An 18,950-nucleotide genomic window follows, 5' to 3' on the forward strand; every position below is an offset into this window, starting at 1 on the left:
TCTCTCTCTCTCTCTCTCTCTCTCTCTCTGTCTCGGATCAGACTCAGGACTTTGTGCTTGCCAGGCAGATACTTATGCTGCTGAGCTATCTCCTGGCCCAGGAACTTTCTATTTGTATCAGACCCTTAAAACTACTCAGAACTATTCTGTAGATATCTCCCTTCCTCTCATTAATTACCAGTCTAGCTCAACTGTGTAATTTAGAATCCACACAGCGCTCCTGGTTGCTTTCTGAATCACCTCTCACCCTATCATGCACACTCATACAGCACTGTCACGCTTATCTCTTGTCTTTGGTTCTCTAACAAATTAAAATAATTGATTAATTCAACAAGATCATCTGAAAAAACTAAGCACAATGGCGGTGGGTGTATACAGAAAAAAATGCCAGCTCATGTGCAAAGCTGGCTGATCTTCTGTGGAGACCTAGACTGAGGCCTGTGAGAAAAGCAGGCTTAGAAGCACAGGAAGAGCCTTCCAAGCAGAGCTCGCATGAAGTTGTGCAGCATATGTGAAGGATGACCATTCTGAAATATAAGATAGAGGTGAGAGAGAGAAAAAGAGGAAGAGTAGGCCACGACTTCAGTGTCAGGAGGGGGAATATGTTTTCCTGGAGAGAGGGCACTGTTGTCAGGGCAGAGAAGAAATGTGGGTGGGGGAAAGTCAGTGCTTTGTGGAAGTGCAGTGGCAAAACGGGCCTTCGGTGGAAGGATGAGACTCGGCAGAGGCAGCTAAAGGCTTGAACTCATTGTGACTGGTGCAGACTGAGGAGAAGGCAGCAAAGTTCAGGAACGCCATGGCTAAATTTGGAATGAGATGACAAGAGGACGTTCAAGATGGCATCCAAGGGCTGAGGGAGAGGAGAAAGATGGAGGAGGGCCAGGACGCTGCTACCCCCCATGTCAGGGGTAGCCCTATTCTTAGCCCCAGTATAAAATTGTGTGATGCAGTTTGTATCTTTTGGCAGGAGGAGAAAAGTTTAGGGTGGGACTTTCAAACTTCCATGTGCATAGAAATAATATAGAAATCGTGTACAAATGCAAGTACTAGTTGAGCGTTTGGCCCAGGGGAAGAGATTTTGCTGTCCTGGAGCTGCTGATGTGCAGGGTCTGGGGACCACACTGTCTGCAGTGGATACTAGAACATTTTTCTGCAGACAGGCTCAGCCGGAAGCCCAGGGGTATGGAAGACACTAAAACAGTTTCTCCTTTCTCACCCCCAGGGATTATCTTCCTGCCTGGGACCACCCAGCTGAAGTCCAAGGACATTCTCTACAGACTACGAATGTCTAACTCCCAGGCCATCGTGACCACAGATACTCTTGCTCCAGAGGTAGACTCTGTGGCCTCAGAGTGCCCTGCTCTGAAAACCAAGCTCCTGGTCTCCGAGCACACCCTTAATGGCTGGTTGGACCTCCGATCACTGATTAAGTGAGTTTCTGTCTGATGAATATGGTTTGTCAAAAAGGAATAGTGGGAGAACTTTCACTCCCAAGTGCCAGGAGGCAAGCAGGGAACTCACCACATTAGATGCCAGAAATCTTCTCTTCCCAGCTATGTGACTGGTTTGCTGTGTGACCCGTGGCTTATTCTTTCCATTCTCTGAGTCTCATCTGTAAAATAAATGTTTCTATCAGTAAAGTATACTCACCCCACAAACTGTAAGGAGGGTATATAAAATTAGAGGGCTGTTGTCTTATATATGTCTCGTAGGTAGAGAATCTAAAATCTTATTTTATTCATACAGAAATGTATATGACTGGGTATGGTGATATATGTCTATAATGCCAGCAATTAGGGAGGCTGAGGCAAGAGGATCTCAAGTTCAAGCCCAGACTGAGAAACTTAGAAAACCATGTCTCCAAATGAAAAATGGAAGGGATTGGGGGTATAGATCAGTGCAAAGCCCCTGGGTTCAATCCCTGGTACCATGAAAACTTTGCCTATATGAAGAAATGCAGTAAAAGATGAAGATGGAGATTTTAAGGTGAAGCTTGAGATTTCAAATCAGAGTAAATTGCAGCTGTGGTTTCCTGCAGCTCCAGGAGCAAGCTTCTGCCTCTTCCTGGCTGGGATCCTGAGAGACACCTTCACACAGGCCTACCTCCCACCACACCCACAAGCCGTGGTGGTAAAGCCTTTTATCTCAGCCCCACAGAAAAGCAGTACAGTGCAGTACACTTACTATGCTAAGTCAGAGAACTAAATGGAAACAGCTTAACATCACGAGCGCTCCAAGAAAAGGCAAGTTCCCAGAGACAGGATGGTGCCATTTTTCAGCAGAACCAGTATTTCCTCCAGCACGGGGATGATTTGCATTTTGCTTGAACACCACAGAATGCTTGTGTTTATGATCAAGGTAGGCCCTGGAGCCTTAGCCCTAGAATCCGAGCAGAAGGAGGCAGCCTGCCAGCTGGAGCCCGACAAAAAGCAGTGGTTGTGTTATTCTCTCCTCCCCACACCCAACACCAAGGTCATGGACTTATAGCAATGATAGCTGCATTTGCATGCTTACTAGTCAAGATAAGGAACCAGCCGAGATAGCCTCAACAGATGAATGGCCAAAGAAAAGGTTGTATCGTGGTAGAATATCATGCATCCATAAAGAAAAAACAAAATCATATCATACATGCTTTCTCCATATGTGCAATCTGAAAACAAAACAAAAACAAAAAATTGAAAAAGAAAAAACAGCTGGCAGCAAAATAGAAGGGGGAAGCAAAAGGGCAGTCAGAGAGGGGTAAGAGCAACCACAATGGATGTGCAGATACAAGTACAGTGAAGTCAAGGCCATCTTTCTGCATAGCTGATATACACTAATAAGATTGTGATATGACTTGTTTTTTAATTTCTGTAAAGCTATTTTGTATACCCATGTTGTTAGGAGCACAGCCATAGCTCAGGTTGTCTGGGTTTGATCTTGACTGTGCTCCATTTGCTAGCCATGCGTCTTCCAGCAAGTTATCAGGACTGGGTTCCTGAGTGACACCATCTCTAAGTCTCAGCTTCCCTGCCTGAAAAATGGGCCTACTTTGCAGAGCCCTCCCCTCCTCTGAGAATTGGCTGCATTCCTATCTACCAAGCACTTACAGCATTGCCTAAAACCGACAGGTGCTGTGTAAGTGTTTGCTGTTTTTTCCCCCTTATCAGCTAGAGACGTGCCAGTCCACGTGCCATCGAGCCAGGCTGTACAGTCCCTGTGCCGCCTGACACTGGGGAAGCCACGGCCTTGCAAAGCCCCAACTTCCTGACTCCATGCCCCAGGTGCTTCCCTTGCTTCCTCCCAGGAGAGAGAGTACATGGCTTTTTCTTTGTTGGTCCTGAATCTCTTTGCAGATCAGCATCCCCAGAGCACACCTGTATTAAGTCAAAGACTGAAGATCCAATGACCATCTTCTTCACCAGTGGAACCACAGGTTTCCCCAAGATGGCAAAACATAGCCAAGGGCTTGCTTTGCGCTCCTACCTCCCCGCATGGTAGGAAGATGCTGGGTCTGGGCCTTGGGGCAAGGGTTGTGTGCATGTGGGAGGATGGCAGGTAGGGCAGCACTCTCAACAGAAGAGCGTTGGGCCAGGTTCTCCCTTCTGCTCTCTGATTTCTGAAATACTGTGAGTTTCTGAGAGATGAAGGCTGGGAAAGGAATCTGAACAGGGGCAGAGATCCTGAAGTAACAAAGGAGGCCCCTTTGGACGCTATCTGGACACTTATTTATTTATTTATTTATTTATTTATTTATTTTGTGGTACCAGGGATTGAACTCAGGATCTTGCGCTTGCCAGGCAAGTGCTTATTCTACTGAGCTGTCTCCCCAGCCCCTTGGACACCTTTATAAAAGGCATGGAGAAAACATGGATAGACATTGCAGGTGTCTCCAAGCCACACAAAGGACAAGACATTATGTCCCAGACAGTGGCTCCACAGTTTAGTGGAGAAAGACAGAACATTCTGTGGGCAAATCAGACTTGGAGTTTCACAATCAGAAAGAGTTAGGGAAGAAAATAACTGGTCCGGAGCTACACCAAATTACTGCCCGACCTTGACCCAAGAACAAAAAGGCTGACACTCTTATCCTGGTTAATCATTTAATCTATTTCCAACCTCTTCTCCCCCACCTCCTTTTCTCCAATTAGTAATATTCAGACCAGACCAAATCCTATCCATTTTCCAGCTTATTAACTAGAACAAGGAACAGAGACAGCTTCTTGTGAGCAGGGCCTGTGAGGGCTAATTAAAACACTGAGTAGAAAGACTCCTGAAGGCTAGAGAAGGAAGAGCTAGCAGTGCATTTGGAGTAATAGAAGGGCTGGAGAGATGGCTCAGTGGTCTAAAGCACCTACTTGAAACAAGCTTGGCAAAGCACAGGGACCGCAGTTCAATCCTCCAGCACCACATGCCAGCCAGCCCCGCCCCCTGGTGGACTGAGCTGGCCACACACACACACAATAAATAAATGTAATAAATAAAAATAAATAAATATTTAAAAAAAAGAAAGAGAAGCATTTGAAGTAATAGACACAAAGGGACTGAGATGGAAAAGTAGTATCCTTAGAACTACAGGGATGTGAGGCTGAGGCTCAGCGTTCAGGGATAAGGACCAATGGGAAAAGTTAGAAAACCTAATGGGACCCAGATTGTGCAGGGTCTCAATGTAGAGTCTGGAGCTTATTAGGAAGCCAGTGGAAATGTAGTGAATGCTTTTTAGTCATCAAGAGGCAAAATCAGTCTTTTTTATGTAAAAGTCACTGTGGCTGCAGAACAGAAGTTGGGAAGACCAGGCAGAGCATTTAGAATAGTCCAGATACAGGATGGTGGTGTCCAGGACCTGCCAACTAAATGTGGGAAGCAAAGGGTGGGATTGAGCCTGACCCTCCCTGGTTTGGAGCCTGCACAGTGATGGTGTTCACTGATATATAGAGAACACTAGAGCAGAGGCCATTTGAAAGAGGCAAGAGATAGCAGGATCTCTGGGTTGGAGGTACACAAGACACACCTCAGAGAAGTCCAGTGGTCAGTTGGGTCTAAATGCAAAACAGAGGGTGCCTTGCTAATGAGTTCCTATAGGTGTTCCAGGTCCCAAGAGACATAGGATGAGTGAGCTTGGGGCTCATCAACACCCTTTCCTGCCAAAGCCATGGCTGACCAACAGGAGCATTGTGCGTTTCTAGAGGACCTGGGCTCACAGAGTCTCCCTCAGAAGCAGGAGGATAAGGGCAGAGAAGAAGGGACCTTTCCCACCCTACTTCCAGTAATTGCCTTTTGACTAATTGTTTCCAGTCTCCTGCCAATGCCAGGTATTAATTAGGACCCTGTCTCTCTCTGTCTCTGTCTCTATCTCTGTCTCTGTCTCTCTCTCTCTCTCTGTCTCTCTCCCTCTCGCTCTCCTCTTCCTCCTCTCTGCCCATTTCTTTTTCTCTCATTCTATATCTCCTTCATTGAGAACGACAAAAAACCCAGCCCAAGCCCTTTTAGGCAAAGACCTGCTGGCTTGTAAAGCACAGCAGAACACGCCTAGCTTCAGACAGAGCTAGTTAGAACCCAAATTAGGTTTTCATCTCTCTATCTCTCAGCTCTATTTCTGTTATCTTGATATTATTCCCGGAAAGCCTTGTCCAGTATTGCCCAAAACTGTCACCTAGGATCCTCAGGACTGCATCAGTAACTGATTTGGACACAGCAGAAAGGCAGCAGACACTGTCCTAGCATTCCGAATGAGGGCCTTCCACATCAGCAGTACCAACCTCTGGGTTGGGTGTGGTCAGGACCTATGGCCTGGTGGTAGAAAGTTGGGACTGGTGCAGGGAGATTCACTTGAGCCCCACCTACATTACCTGGGTTAGAGAGGTGACTCCCTTCTGAAAAGCAGATTCCCAGCCTTGCCCACCCCGTCCCACAACAGCACAGCTGAGGTCACTGCCTTTTGGAGTTAGCAGGAAATTAATGCAGCTGAAGACATCTGATATCCTCTGGTGCGTGTCAGACCCGGGCTGGATCCTGGCTGCCGTGGGGGGCCTGTTTGAGCCTTGGACAGCAGGATCTACACTCTTCATCCACCACTTGCCCCAGTTTGACCCCAAAATCATTATAAAGGTGAGAATACCAACATCCCACTACCCAATAGCTCCTAGAAGAAATGTGTACTTCCAAGCCAAAAGCTCAGCCTTGCTGAGAAGTATTCTATTAAGCAACGAAGTCCATCTGCATAGAATAGGCTTGGCTCTGGGATCCTCCCACTGAGGAGCAGGAATCAGGATCACTGTGCCAGAGTCACATCAAAATGTAATCTGGGAGAAAATGCTTATTTCTGGGCCCTTACTCTGACCTATGGGTCAAACTTTGTAGCTTTGGGGCCCAGAATACGCTGTTAGAGAAATTAAAGCAAGTCACTTGGATTGTGGCTTTGCTTAAGCTAGCTAGCTAGCTAGCTAGGGAATGTGTGTGTGTGTGTGTGTGTGTGTGTGTGTGTGTGTGTTTGTGTGTGTTGGCTACTCATTACAATAAGGCATATAAAAGCATGCTCTTGCAATATGACAGATTTAACATCTCCTATTCCACTTTTGAAATGTATTGGCAGGTCCCTGAACAGAACTTCAATTTCTTATCTGTAAAATGGATTTTTAATGACTACAAGTCCAATGAAAAAATTAAGGATATTAATGAGATGATGATACAGGAAAAGTATGATGAGGACTTAACCTCAAAGCCGGTATATAGAAAACATCCATAAGGGATAGCCACTGATGTTCTTTTATCATGAGCCCACTGTGGTGACAAGTGACATCACCTGCACGGACTCCCTCCTTTGCACATCTCTCTGATGGAAAATTCTCTTAGAATCTCCACCCCAGCCTTTTTTCTACCTCAGGGTCAGAGCTACCACTCTCTACAAGTGATGAGCACCCTGTTCTTTCCCCAAGCCTTGTAATAACAGCCTCTGCCTACGTATCTTTTGTCTGTTAGACCTTTCCTCCTGTATTTTCAACATACTGTATTGCTTTCCATTGACTCTACCCCTCTGCTCCATCCACAAACATGTTCTGTGGCTCCCTCCGAAAAATGCCTTTCCTTGATCACGCCACACATTGGATCAAGCCCAGCTGCCCGCACCTTTGCAGAACATTTTCTGCTTGCTGCAGTCACCCCTGAGTCACCCAGCTTACCGCTGAACTACCGTTCCCCCAACATCCTGCCCTGGCTTTCTCTCTCTTGCATCTCCTTCACCTCCATTTTTTCAGCAAGTACAGCAAGGCAGGTGGCTCCCAAAACTATGTGTGGTGGTGGTCTTTTCTCTTCAGGCTCATTCTCTAATGTGTCCCTGATAGGCCATCAAGGTTTTGTGGTCCCCCTTCCAGCACCTCTGACTGCACGTCCCACTCCCCACCCTCACACCATATCACCCACACGACCAACATCCTCCACTGTGCCACATCCTGCATGTAGACGTACAGTGGCACAAACCTCCTTGGTTCCACCAGGCCTAACTCTCCCCCTACTGCAGACTTTGTCCCCAAAGTCTTTGTGTATTATAAGCTTCAATAATTTAAAGAGTGTTAATCTATAAGTTTACCCTCAAAATGTGAGAGTTTACTTTGCTTTATTTCCACTCACTACTTTTGTGGGTTTTATATCATCTTTTCCATTTTTTTAGCTTATTTTAGATTCTACTTATGAAAGAAAGCGTGATATTTGGTTTCTTGGTCTAGCCGATTTCACTTGGCTTGATGATCTCAGTTCCATTCATTTTTCTAAAAATGACAAACTTTCAATCTCTTTATGGCTGAGTAATAGTTCACACATATCACACTTGCTTTATCCACTCATTTTTTGCTGGGTACCTACTGTTCCCATAGCTTGGCTGTTGTGAACTTTGCCACAATACACATAGGTATGCAGGTATCTCTATAATAAGCTGATTTTCATTCTTTCAGGAACATACCAAGGAGCAGGAGAGCTGGATCAATTAATAGTTCTACTTTTTAAGATTGTTAGGGAACCCCCCATACTGATTTCCATAATGACTGTACTAGTTTACATTCACACTAGTAGTGTGAGATTCCTTTTCCCTCCATCAGGATACCATCATTCATTGTTTAGTATATTCGTGTGTGTGAGTGTGTGTGTGTGCGTGTGCATGTGTGTGGTACCCAGGATCAAACTCAGGACTTTGCGCTTGCTAGGCAGGAGTTTATGCCACTGAGCCTTCTCCCTGGCCCTGTTTTTTGTATTCTTGACTCGATAGCCATTCTGACCGGGATGAAATGGAATCTCAAGGCAGTTTTGAATGGCATTTTCCTAACAGCTAAGAATGCTGAACAATTTTTTCATACTTATTGGCCATTTGTACTTCTTTAGAGAAACTTTTGTTAGTTCATTTTCCCATTTATTGCTTGAGTTATTTGGGTTTAGTATTAAATTTTTGATTTATATATTCTGGATATTAATCCTCTATCAGAACAATCTCTAGCGAAGGATTTTTTCCTGTCCTGTAGAATTCTTCATTACTCTGTTAATTGTCTGCTCTGATGTGCAGAGGCTTTTTAATTGGATGTGATCTCATTTGTTGATTCTTGCTATCACTTCCTATGCTGTTAGAATCCCGTTTGGAAAATCTTTTCCTGTCCCTGTGACTTCAATTGCTTCCCCCGTGGTTTCTTCCAGTGCTTTCAAAGCTTAAGGACTTCTGCTTAGGACTTTGATCCATCTTGAATTGATTTTTGTACAAAGTGAGAGACCGCAGTCTTGTTTCAACCTTCTACAGATAGCTAGCCAGTTTTCCCAACACTGTTTGTTAAAGAGACTACTTTTTCCTCCAATATCCATTTTTGGTCCTCAGCTATAGTTGTGTGTTTTTGTATCTTCTTTTGTATACCTCTAGTCTACATGTCTATTTTTGTGTCAGTACCATATGCTTTTGTTACTTGGGCTTTGCCGTATATTTTGATGCTGGGTATTTTTGAAGTATTTATTGTTTTGCTTTCTATTTTTGAAGATTTTTTTCTCACTCAATTATATAATTTCATTAATGTTAATCAAATGGACAAATAAGTTTTTATAATAAGTGGAGACATAAAATAATTCTATTCAAAAATAATAATAATTCTATCCAAAAACAATTTTGAAAAAAATTCTTAAAAGCAAAAGTAATACATCTGTGCAAATGTAAACAATATTTTAAAGCACCTCATCAAATCAATCTTCTAAACAAAATATCTTGCATAAATATGTATAATTCCATGTATGTATTATTGTATTAATATCTTATTTATGTTTTAAAATATATCCTGGGGTATTTGTGATGATTGAATTATTTTCAGTATGTTTCTAGTATTTTAAAATTTTTCACAAAATTGTCTGCAACCTTCTGTGCATCGTCTTGCAGGTGATGAATTATTTTTTCCTGCATCCTAGTTGTTTTTTTATTAAGAGATATTGACTATCATAGTTAATTGAAATTTACTCTTCAAATTCATGAAGCAAAATCTTCTTTCCACTTCCTCTCTACCCACCCACTCCACTTATTACCAAATCTGTTGCAAAAGATTCCTGTTCCTTGCTCCACAACCTGACTAAAAGCTTCAAAACACCAAGATGGGTCCCAAATTATAACTTGGGTGATAAGAACCAGAGCCCATCTTTGGTGAGCACCTACTAAGCCCCAAAGCACAAGAACTGTAGCAACATCAATTATCTCGAACCCTTACCTGCCAAGCAGTGTTCCCTTGGCTATCAGCAATGCTAACTCACGTCAACGTAAGCTAATGAAAATGCTATCCCTCCTCATGGTGCTCCTTCACTTAGGATGAAACAACACTCCACGAGCATATTATGAATTAAAGACAGCATAAGTTTAAAGTGCTCTCAGTGCATTTAATGTTGACATCCTGTTTTAGAACACAGCCCCATGGAAAAGATCCAACTCTGGAAGTCCACTTACTGTCTCCTAAATGAGCATTGCTTTCTTACTGTCGTACATCTGAAATATCGGAAGTCAAGAATTGTGAGCCACAGACCTTCTGTGTCTGAGTAGGGGACACTGAGACATCTCACAATCATGGGGGAAAGGAAAAGTAACTGAGCCTGGCAAGGGCCAGGAGCAGCACTCAGAAGACCTCAGGAAAGAGGTAGATTCTAGGCTCTGCCTTGCTCCGTGCTTTAGCTCCCTTCTATTCCTAGATCTGCTTGTGCATCTTCACCTGCACAGGGCTGAGCCGAGTAAACCCATCATCCTGAATTAACATTGCCCCTTCCCAGATGACCAGGACAGAGGGACTAGACACTGAGTGACCCAGCCTAAAGCTGATGCCTGTCACCAAGCCACTGATCCACTCTCATGTGCCCGGAGCCAAGTAACAGACTCATTCATACAGACAGGACAAGGACATGGAAAGGGTCCCTGTGGAGTGGGAACAGTGATAGCACTCGGTCCAAGTGAAATTTACAAAAAGAAAATCAATGTGAGACAATACAGAGATTGAAGCCAGAGATTCAAAGCTGATTGTGTCCAAGGAAGAGGGCCTGAGAGTGAGGCAAATGGCTTCCAACATGCCTGCCATGCTATCCCTCCTCATGGTTCTGCATGTGAACACTTTCACTTTGTAGCGAAGAAAACCAAATTACATGGATTTAAACTCATTTCCAATAGACCCTAAACCCACTTTGTCTTCTCTTTTCAGTTTCTTTCTCTCTTGGCCTTTCTCCACCCTGTTTGAAATTTTGCAGCTTTCCATCTCTAATAAGTAATGATGACTACGGGACACTTTAGACCCTACATAATATGGTCAACTAACCTCAGCCTCCTTAATCTGAGCCCTCGTGCCTCTTCTCTGTGTCTAAGTAAGTGATATTATCTGGCTGGCTGGCTGAAATGTATCTTCAACTCCCCATTTCTCTGCCTGTAATGTCCCTTGCTAATGGCCCTACCAAGTTCTGCCTCCTCCATAAGCCCCTGGACCACAAAACTCAAAGGACTATTTATTTTCCTCATTCATGTTCTCATAGAACCATCTTAGAGCCGGGGAGATGGCTCAGTGGAATAAGTGCTTCACTGGCAAGTGCAAGGGCCTGAGTTCAATCCCGGGTTCCACCAAAAAAAAAGCAACAGTTCTACTTAATAAAGCTCCTAGCAATTCTAAAAACTGTTGCAATAAAGCAGGTTTGAGATGATTCATAGAACCATGTTTCTCTCCCTGCTATGACATCTGCCAACTTCTGTCTCATCACCTGAGTCCTATTATGTTTCCTCTATTAGTATTTTCTCTGTAAGATCTGGAACATTCTCTCACTCTTCATGTTCTCCCTGACAGTACTCAACATGTGCCACAAGTGAAATTCATTGATATTTCAGTATATTCAGTGTACTGAAAGAACTAACAGATGGATGAATGGGCTCTTCTATAGGGGGCATCAGAACTAAACTCATAATTGGCTGAATTTTTTGAAACTTTATTATTTAAAAAAAAACCTTTATTATTTTAAAATTTCCTCCTCTCTTCACTTTCCAGGTGTTATTCAAATACCCCATCACCTACTGCTTAGCTGCGCCAGGTGTATATAGAATGATTCTGCAGCAGAAAGAGGCCAAGTATGTACAAGCAGCTGGTAACAGCAATCTTTGCATAGGGTTTTAAGGGATGTTATGTGTCATGCGTTGACTTTTCTTTCTGGTTCTTTGAGGAGTGTGTCTGCGTGTGTGTTGATAATAATCACTCTAATTAGCTAAATTAAAAGTTTAACTCAGAGACCCAAAAGAATCGCTGAGTCTTGCAGCATTGTGGGTTTATTTGCATGGTTTTATTATGAAATAACAGAGAAAAATGCATAAGGTGGAAGTGCACAGATTAACAAGCTATTAAGAATAAAAATGTCATTGTACTAATTAAGCATTTCACAAAAATAAGTGATCAGCATCCCAGAGACTTCCACATGCCTCCTCGCCTCCCCTGAAAGAAATCATTATCTCAGTGTTTACACTGTTTGCTTCAGTTTCAGTCCACTTTCCTGTCGCAAAGATGTAATACCCTACAGTCTTACAGGGGGAGACATTTAATTTAAGCCCATGGTTTCAGAGAATTCAGTCCATGGTTTCCTGGCTGTGAGACAGAAGCATGCTGGCACAAGGGCATGGTGGAGCAGAGCTCTTTGCTCAAGGGGGCCTGGAAGCTGAGCAAGGGAACAGCACAGAGAGGAAGGGCAAGAGCCCAGACATAGGTCCCAAAGTCGGGCTTCCATAACCAACCCAGACACATCCACAAGTATTCTCTTCTAACCCCACTGGCATTTCTTAATCCAGTCAAGTTGGTTTATCATAAGCAATGATCACAATTTCCTTACTTCCCTTCTTATAGCTTCTAAGGCAATACCTTTGGACATATAAAATCATTTTCTATGCTTGTGAACCTTATGTATATAGTAAGAATACACAATTTTATGACATTTGGCTTTTTTTTCAAAACATTATTTTTCTAAGATGTGTCCATGTTGTTGCATATTCCTAAAGTTAGTTTGTTTCCATTGTTCCATGATATTCCAGTTTATGAAAACACCACAATTTTTATTAGTCCAACCATTAATGAAGATCTGGAAGAGGGTTTGATGATTAGCAGCGCACTGAACTCTAGTACTTGCTCCCTGATGTATATAAGTATCCATTTCTGATGCATCTTCTAGCAGAATTATTAGGCCCCACTGACAATGTACACTACCACACTATTTTCCAAAGTACACAATATGTGCTTCCGCTAGCAAAGTAAGAGAATATCCATCATTCCTCATTATACTAGAGTATTCATTATTGTCAAACTTAATTTTTGCAATCATAGATGTGTAACACCATCTAACTGCAGTTTTATTTCTGCATGTCTCTGTTTGAGGGTTAATTTTTAGCTAATATGAAATCTGTTCTTTAACCCTTACAGTCATTTGTGTTTTGTTGTTGTTGTTGTTGTTTTGTTGTTTTGTTGTTGTTGTTGTTGTTGTTGTTGTTTGGTGGAACCAAGGATTAAACTCAGGACCTTGCACTTGCCAGGCAAACGCTTAATCTTCTGAGCTATCTACCCAGCCCTCATCTTTGTATTTTTAAGAGACTCTGAAATTGAAATAGTCACTTCAAAAAATCAGAGAGCTCACATGTCCTGTAACTGTGAAGGAGTTTAGTGACACTTTTACAAAGCTAACTGAATTACAATTTGGTTTCACTTGTGAAGCCTGAGTCTGGCTGGATCCTGTTTCCATCTGTATTTCAGAGTTCATTTATCATTTTCTGACCGCTAATTTTTGCAAAATCCCTCAGAAGATGATCTTTGTCTAAAGCCAGTGAAAATCCAACAGTGCACATTTAGTGATTCCCCAGGGACTGCCTACTTTCTGTACAGGAGGTAAAACTCCAGGAGGAGGAGGAAGAGGAAGTGGACGAACCCTCTTGTCTGTCTCTGTTGACTCTGTCCCAGGAGAGAAAGATGAAGAGGGGCATAGTAGGACACCACTAGATGAGACCTCAACCATTTCTCTGCCAATTTCTTTAGGGTATCCAATCATTATTTTGTGATTCTTTAAGTTTTCTTTAAGGAAACTTCATGAGGAACTGGAGGAGAAAGTTTACACCATGTGGTGCTCTGGTAAACTACTATAAGCATCGCATCAGCCCTTAGTGGTCTCTCCAAATTCCATTTCCAGTGACTCTTCTGCTTTTCCTACAATGGGCCCCATTTGGGGACTCGTGTTTTGAGCAGATGATACCCAAACCCTAATTTTCACCCAAACCCAATTTAGAAATACAGAAGTCCTTCAGTTAATAGAACCCTGCACTCACAGAAGACAATGTAAATCTGTTACCATCAGAGTGTGTCCCCTGGAGTCTTGTCCCCAACCTCTTTATGGTTTAGGGTTTTCTAGCCACACAAAATGCTTCCCTGAGATGAGTTCCAATGAACACACTTTCTCCCTCTTGTGACATCAAAACCAAATTTAACACAGACTTCCTTGTTTTAACCCAATACCATCACCACCCACACACCTCTCTACCAAAAAAACAGAACTAGGATGGGTGGGAAGGGACTGGCACCGCTTAGCCTTGCCCATCAGGCAAATGACCAATAGGGAGCTAGGAAAGTGAAGAGCTGAAGGATGGGTGATGCAGATGCCTGAGCCATGGGCTCTGAGTGTGCTGAGCAGCAAGGCCTGGTCCTTTGTCTTCCCCCAAAGCCTCAGGTTCCCCACCCTGAAGCACTGCTACACTGGCGGGGAGTCTCTGCTGGCTGAGGAATTTGAGCAGTGGAAAAAACATACGGGCACCCTGCTTCGTGAGATCTACGGGCAGTCAGAAACAGTAAGTAGACAGGCCCCTTCCAGGCCATTGGGGCACACTTGGTCACTGTGCTCAGCGGATGGGTGGAGTCATTCCTGTGCAGAGGCCCCAGTGTGTGCACAGCATTGCTCAAAGCCAATGGAAGTCTCATGGCTCAAAGTTAATTTGCCACAGTTTGCTCTGCAGGAAGACAACTCATAGCTCATCAACTCACCAAGAAAACAACATGCTAAAAACTACTGGAGGGCTGGGGAGATGGCTCAGTGGAATAAGCGCTTCCCTGGCAAGCGCAAGAGCCTGAGTTCAATCCCTAGTTCTGAAAAAAAAAAAAAAACTACTGGACAAAACTTAAAAAGGGATCTAGTGGCATTTTTCCAACTTTGACCTATTATTATTAGCTCAGGGGAGTCCAGGAGAAGTGGTAGGGTAGGAGGATCTCTCAAGCAACATGGAAACCACAAGCTCCATTATCCCATCCCAGGGTGACAGTGTGCAGAAGCAGGCTGGGACCAGCTCCAGCGTTCATATATGGGTGTCTAGGAGGGTGACACACACAGGTTTGACTGTGGGATACTAGTTAGAGTGGACAAGAGGCAGAGACTTTCGGTATCATCCACCACACACATACACACATGTGCACATTCAGTAAGATTCTAGGCTAACTTGAGCCACCGAGTTAGCTGCACATGTAGACTATCACGAGTGTCTCTAACCTCAAGAGTTTCATCAATGACAGTGTAGGTGGGGACCATTCTTCCAGCACATTCTCAACCCATTTCTAGTGCTGGACAGAGACACTTGCCTACTCACTTTCCCATTATCCCTCTAGCTAACAGAAGGTGACTGCCCTCCCACACAGTGAGATTCATATATTTATCTGACTTTTTTAATCGGTTGGCTGAAATACTTTCAGACCCAAGAAATGCTAAGACTCTGGGTCTGTTGTTGAGTGGCCAACAGTTTATAGTGGGAGCAATATACATTACCCACAACCCTCCCCCTCACCAGTTGTTTGCCACAGTAGATGATGCTTTCTTCCTGAAAGCCTATTTTCCACACACTTGCCAACAGTGTAAGCAGTGCCAAGGCAGAGCAGAGAGAAACTCCCCTGCCTAGAGCTCAGCCCTAGACTCAAGACTCAGCCTTGTTCATTACAGAACTCAAAACCATGGGTGAGTTCCAACTTTGCCCCTTGAAACAGAAATGCCAATTCCAGTCTTGCCAAATAAATGAAGGGTATAAAGCTCTGGCCAATGTCTGTCCCATAACCCATGCTCACACTGACGTTACTATCATCGTTGACATTTTTAGGTAGGTGTTCTGCCTGAATCTGAGAGCACAGAAGTGACTGGATAATCTCTACTCTTCTGATGCTTGTTATCCATCAAGAAAAGAAAGACAAGCAAAAATAATCTGAGTGTTCTGTAGGCTACCATAGAAGCACTGTGTAGAGGAAAGTATTCCAAAAGGAGAATGTTCAAGGGACTTAGATGAGGGCTGGACAACAGCTAGTAGGAGTCCTTCATTGAACATTTGGTGTGTGCTCACAATGGGCAGTTTCTCACCCACTTGCAAGGACCACAGAGGCCCCCTTCGGTGGAGGAGATAAAGGCCACTAATGACCCCAGTTAGCACATGGTGATCTATCTGTCCTAAATCATTCAGCTGTTGACATAATGATAAGGAGAGAATGGTTCAAGAGGGGCCAAGTCCATCATGAAGAGTGGAAAGTGCAGAGGGAACTGGTGCACAGAGCCGAGTTGTCTCAACATGGCCCCAAGGAGGAGCTCAGGCAAGATTCCAGTCACAACTCAACTGCGCTAAGTAACTGTGTATGAAGTGAACTCATGAACCTCCCCTAGCAAGCTGGCATGTGCCTGGCACACAGTGAGCACTCCATGCCATGGGACACGTGCAGCCCCCCTCAGCCTTGCCCCATGCTTGTTCCTTTGGCTTCCTCATGGGGCACTCAGGGATGCTTAGTGCAGACCCAAGCCCTACTGAGTGCAGCACTCATCCTCCAAATGGAGTGGGGTCAACACTCTGAGCCTGACCCCCAGCCTCAGGCTTCCCCACGAGGGCTCTCTTGTAGCATCAAATGACAGCTGTTGGGATACGGCATAGGACAATGACAGCTGTTGGGACATGGCATATTCCTCTTGCTGCTTTGCAATCAGCCTGAATTCACCCACCACCCTCAATGTCTGTCTTTCATCAACAGGGAATTACTTGCGGTGTCCTCCAGGAAATGAAGGTCAAGCCAGGCTCCTTGGGGAAGGCCATCTCACCCTTTGACATCCAGGTCTTCTCCCAAGGGTGTTAGCAGGAAGCACTGGGGGCTGTTGGGGTCACACCTGCACATGACACCAGCTGGCAGAACCAGCTGCATTTCCTTGTCCTGGTTGCCCTTCTTCCTCCCCTCCTATTTTCCTCCAGTTTTTTATGGAGGCTTCAGTTGAGAACTGCATTATGGTGAGCACCAGTGCAGCTCACACTGGCAGCCAGAGGCGCTGCACACAGGGCGTGGAAGGACGAATACTTGGACCCAGCATTGGCAGCTCTCTAGTGCTTTTCTTTTCTCTTGGTCAGTGTTTTCTGGCTTAAGGGCACATTGATGGTGTCTTGATACCCATAAGACAAGTAGACCTCTGGCATTTCACATTTGCTGATTTCAAGGATTCTAACAGCCTTATTTCACTTTCTTTTTAAAATTTATTTATTTATTTATTTATTTATTTATTTATTTATTTGGTACAGGGTCTTGCTGTGGAGCTTGGATCCTCCTGTCTTAGCCTCCCCAGTATTGGGATTCCAGGCATATACGAGCGGTTTTGGTGGCCAGCATAGCATGCCTGAGGTTCCACAACCAGCAGAGCATGCAGTGCTGGGGATTGAACCCGGGTCCTTGTGCTTGCCAGGCAGGGTTTTAGACCACTGAGCTATCTCCCCAGCCCATTTTCTCACACCTTCCATTAGGGTCCATTTTTTCCTTGTGGGTATCCCAGAAATGAAATAGGCAGTGCTTGGACATTGTCAAAGGGCTGGGGGAATCCTTCAGGGTGAGATCAACAGGCTTCTTGTTCCAGATCATCGACAACCAGGGCAACGTCCTGCCACCTAACACTGAAGGGAATATTGGAATCAGGATTAAGCCCACCAGGCCTGTGGGTCTCTTCATGTACTATGAGGTAACAAAACCCCATCCCCCACTCCTGGCCCCAAGAAGCCTAGCAGGAGCTCTGCATCCTGAAGCCTCTTCAGTTTGTCCTAGATTTGTCCCAACTGGGTGAAGCCTATTTTAATTACACTCACACTAACAGTACATTTCCACATCCCTTCATATCCTAACTCTGATGAGACTTAAGGGCTGAAGAGTAGAAGGCAGATTGGCTTTAGAACCCGACTTATATATCTTGAGGTCATGAATATAGGCCTCAATTGGGCTCAGGTAATCCCACTCCCTTAACCAGTAGCAGAATAAACAGATCTCTTACCCTAACTGATCCTCCAGAGAGCCCTGTGAGCCTGAGTCTATAAAGAGAAGTCTCAGGTTGGAAGCATTATGTGTCCTCCCCATGTCATATAAGCAGTAGATCTAGGATCGAAATCCATGCCTTTGGCCCTACAAACCCTAAGTGAGAAACTCAAGAGTTGAAGAAATGCTGAGTAGGTAACAAGAAACCTGCTGAAACTGTTCATCAGATACAACCCAGCCATCCTAGGAAGGTAGAGGCCACCAAAGGGAAATTCTTGGCTTACAAGATAGGTTGGCTGTAGAAGGGAGGCCCGACCTTGAAACAGATCTCAGGCACCATCTTCACGCTCCAAAGGCTCTTCCCTGGAAGTTGTCCTGGTGTCACTCTGTCCATGCACAACAGCCTCCAGGGAGTACTGCCTGTACACATTGTAAAATCTCAAATGATTGTAATGTGCAGGGGCTTAGAGAAATATCCCATGCACACACACACACAAATATACACACAAGTGTTTGTGCGCACACACACATCAGAGGTTCTCAAAGATGCTAACACATTATATAACATAGGTACAATTTAAGAGAAATATGCAGAGTCCACAAAAAGTGTGTATCAGGAAGACAAATACTTGTATAAATATTTTAATACAAAATTTATTGAGACATCATAAGATTAACACAAGTTAGCTTTGGCCTTTATAAAAGGAACTCAAAGTAAAGGCCTTTAGCTCCCAGACATTTATTAGTAAAGCAAACTGCTGATGTGTATATACACTTTTGGCAGGCTATATACACACAGGAGGATGTATATATACGAATTAAGCTAAGGCGCGGCTCTGTGCTGTTTGGGGAAATGTTTACCACAGAGAAGCAGCGCCTTCTTGAGGCCATGGTGCTGTTAGTGCTCCCTTGAGCTTCCTTTGTGGTTTTTATTGAGGTGAAATACAGTATAAAATTTACATTTTCCACCATTTTTGAATGTACAATTCAGTGTCATTAATAAATTCATAACTTTTGCAACCATCACCATTATCCACCTCCAGAAAATTTCTACCATTCTGAAGAGAAATTCTGTATTTGCTATTTAAATAATAACTTCTTCCTCCTTCTCCTCTTCTTCCTCCTCCTCCTCCAAGCACCCAGAACTCATTACCTCTAATCTTTTTTTTTTTTTTT

The 18,950-nt window shown here is 44.0% G+C and overlaps 1 protein-coding gene across 1 annotated transcript in view; it reads left to right on the forward strand.

The window, feature by feature from the left end:
* Positions 1-18,950, forward strand: part of LOC101583472 (acyl-CoA synthetase medium chain family member 1) — a 43,820-nt gene that overhangs the window by 15,328 nt on the left and 9,542 nt on the right. Inside the window, exons 5-11 of the mRNA XM_004644230.2 lie at positions 1,223-1,430; positions 3,336-3,476; positions 5,928-6,087; positions 11,499-11,578; positions 14,197-14,320; positions 16,521-16,601; positions 17,386-17,487. Coding sequence (XP_004644287.1) covers positions 1,223-1,430; positions 3,336-3,476; positions 5,928-6,087; positions 11,499-11,578; positions 14,197-14,320; positions 16,521-16,601; positions 17,386-17,487 — 896 coding nt within the window. The remainder of the gene's footprint in view (positions 1-1,222; positions 1,431-3,335; positions 3,477-5,927; positions 6,088-11,498; positions 11,579-14,196; positions 14,321-16,520; positions 16,602-17,385; positions 17,488-18,950) is intronic.

This window comes from Octodon degus, unplaced genomic scaffold (genome assembly GCF_000260255.1).
Source record: "Octodon degus isolate 3935 unplaced genomic scaffold, OctDeg1.0 scaffold00195, whole genome shotgun sequence".
NCBI lineage: Eukaryota > Metazoa > Chordata > Mammalia > Rodentia > Octodontidae > Octodon > Octodon degus.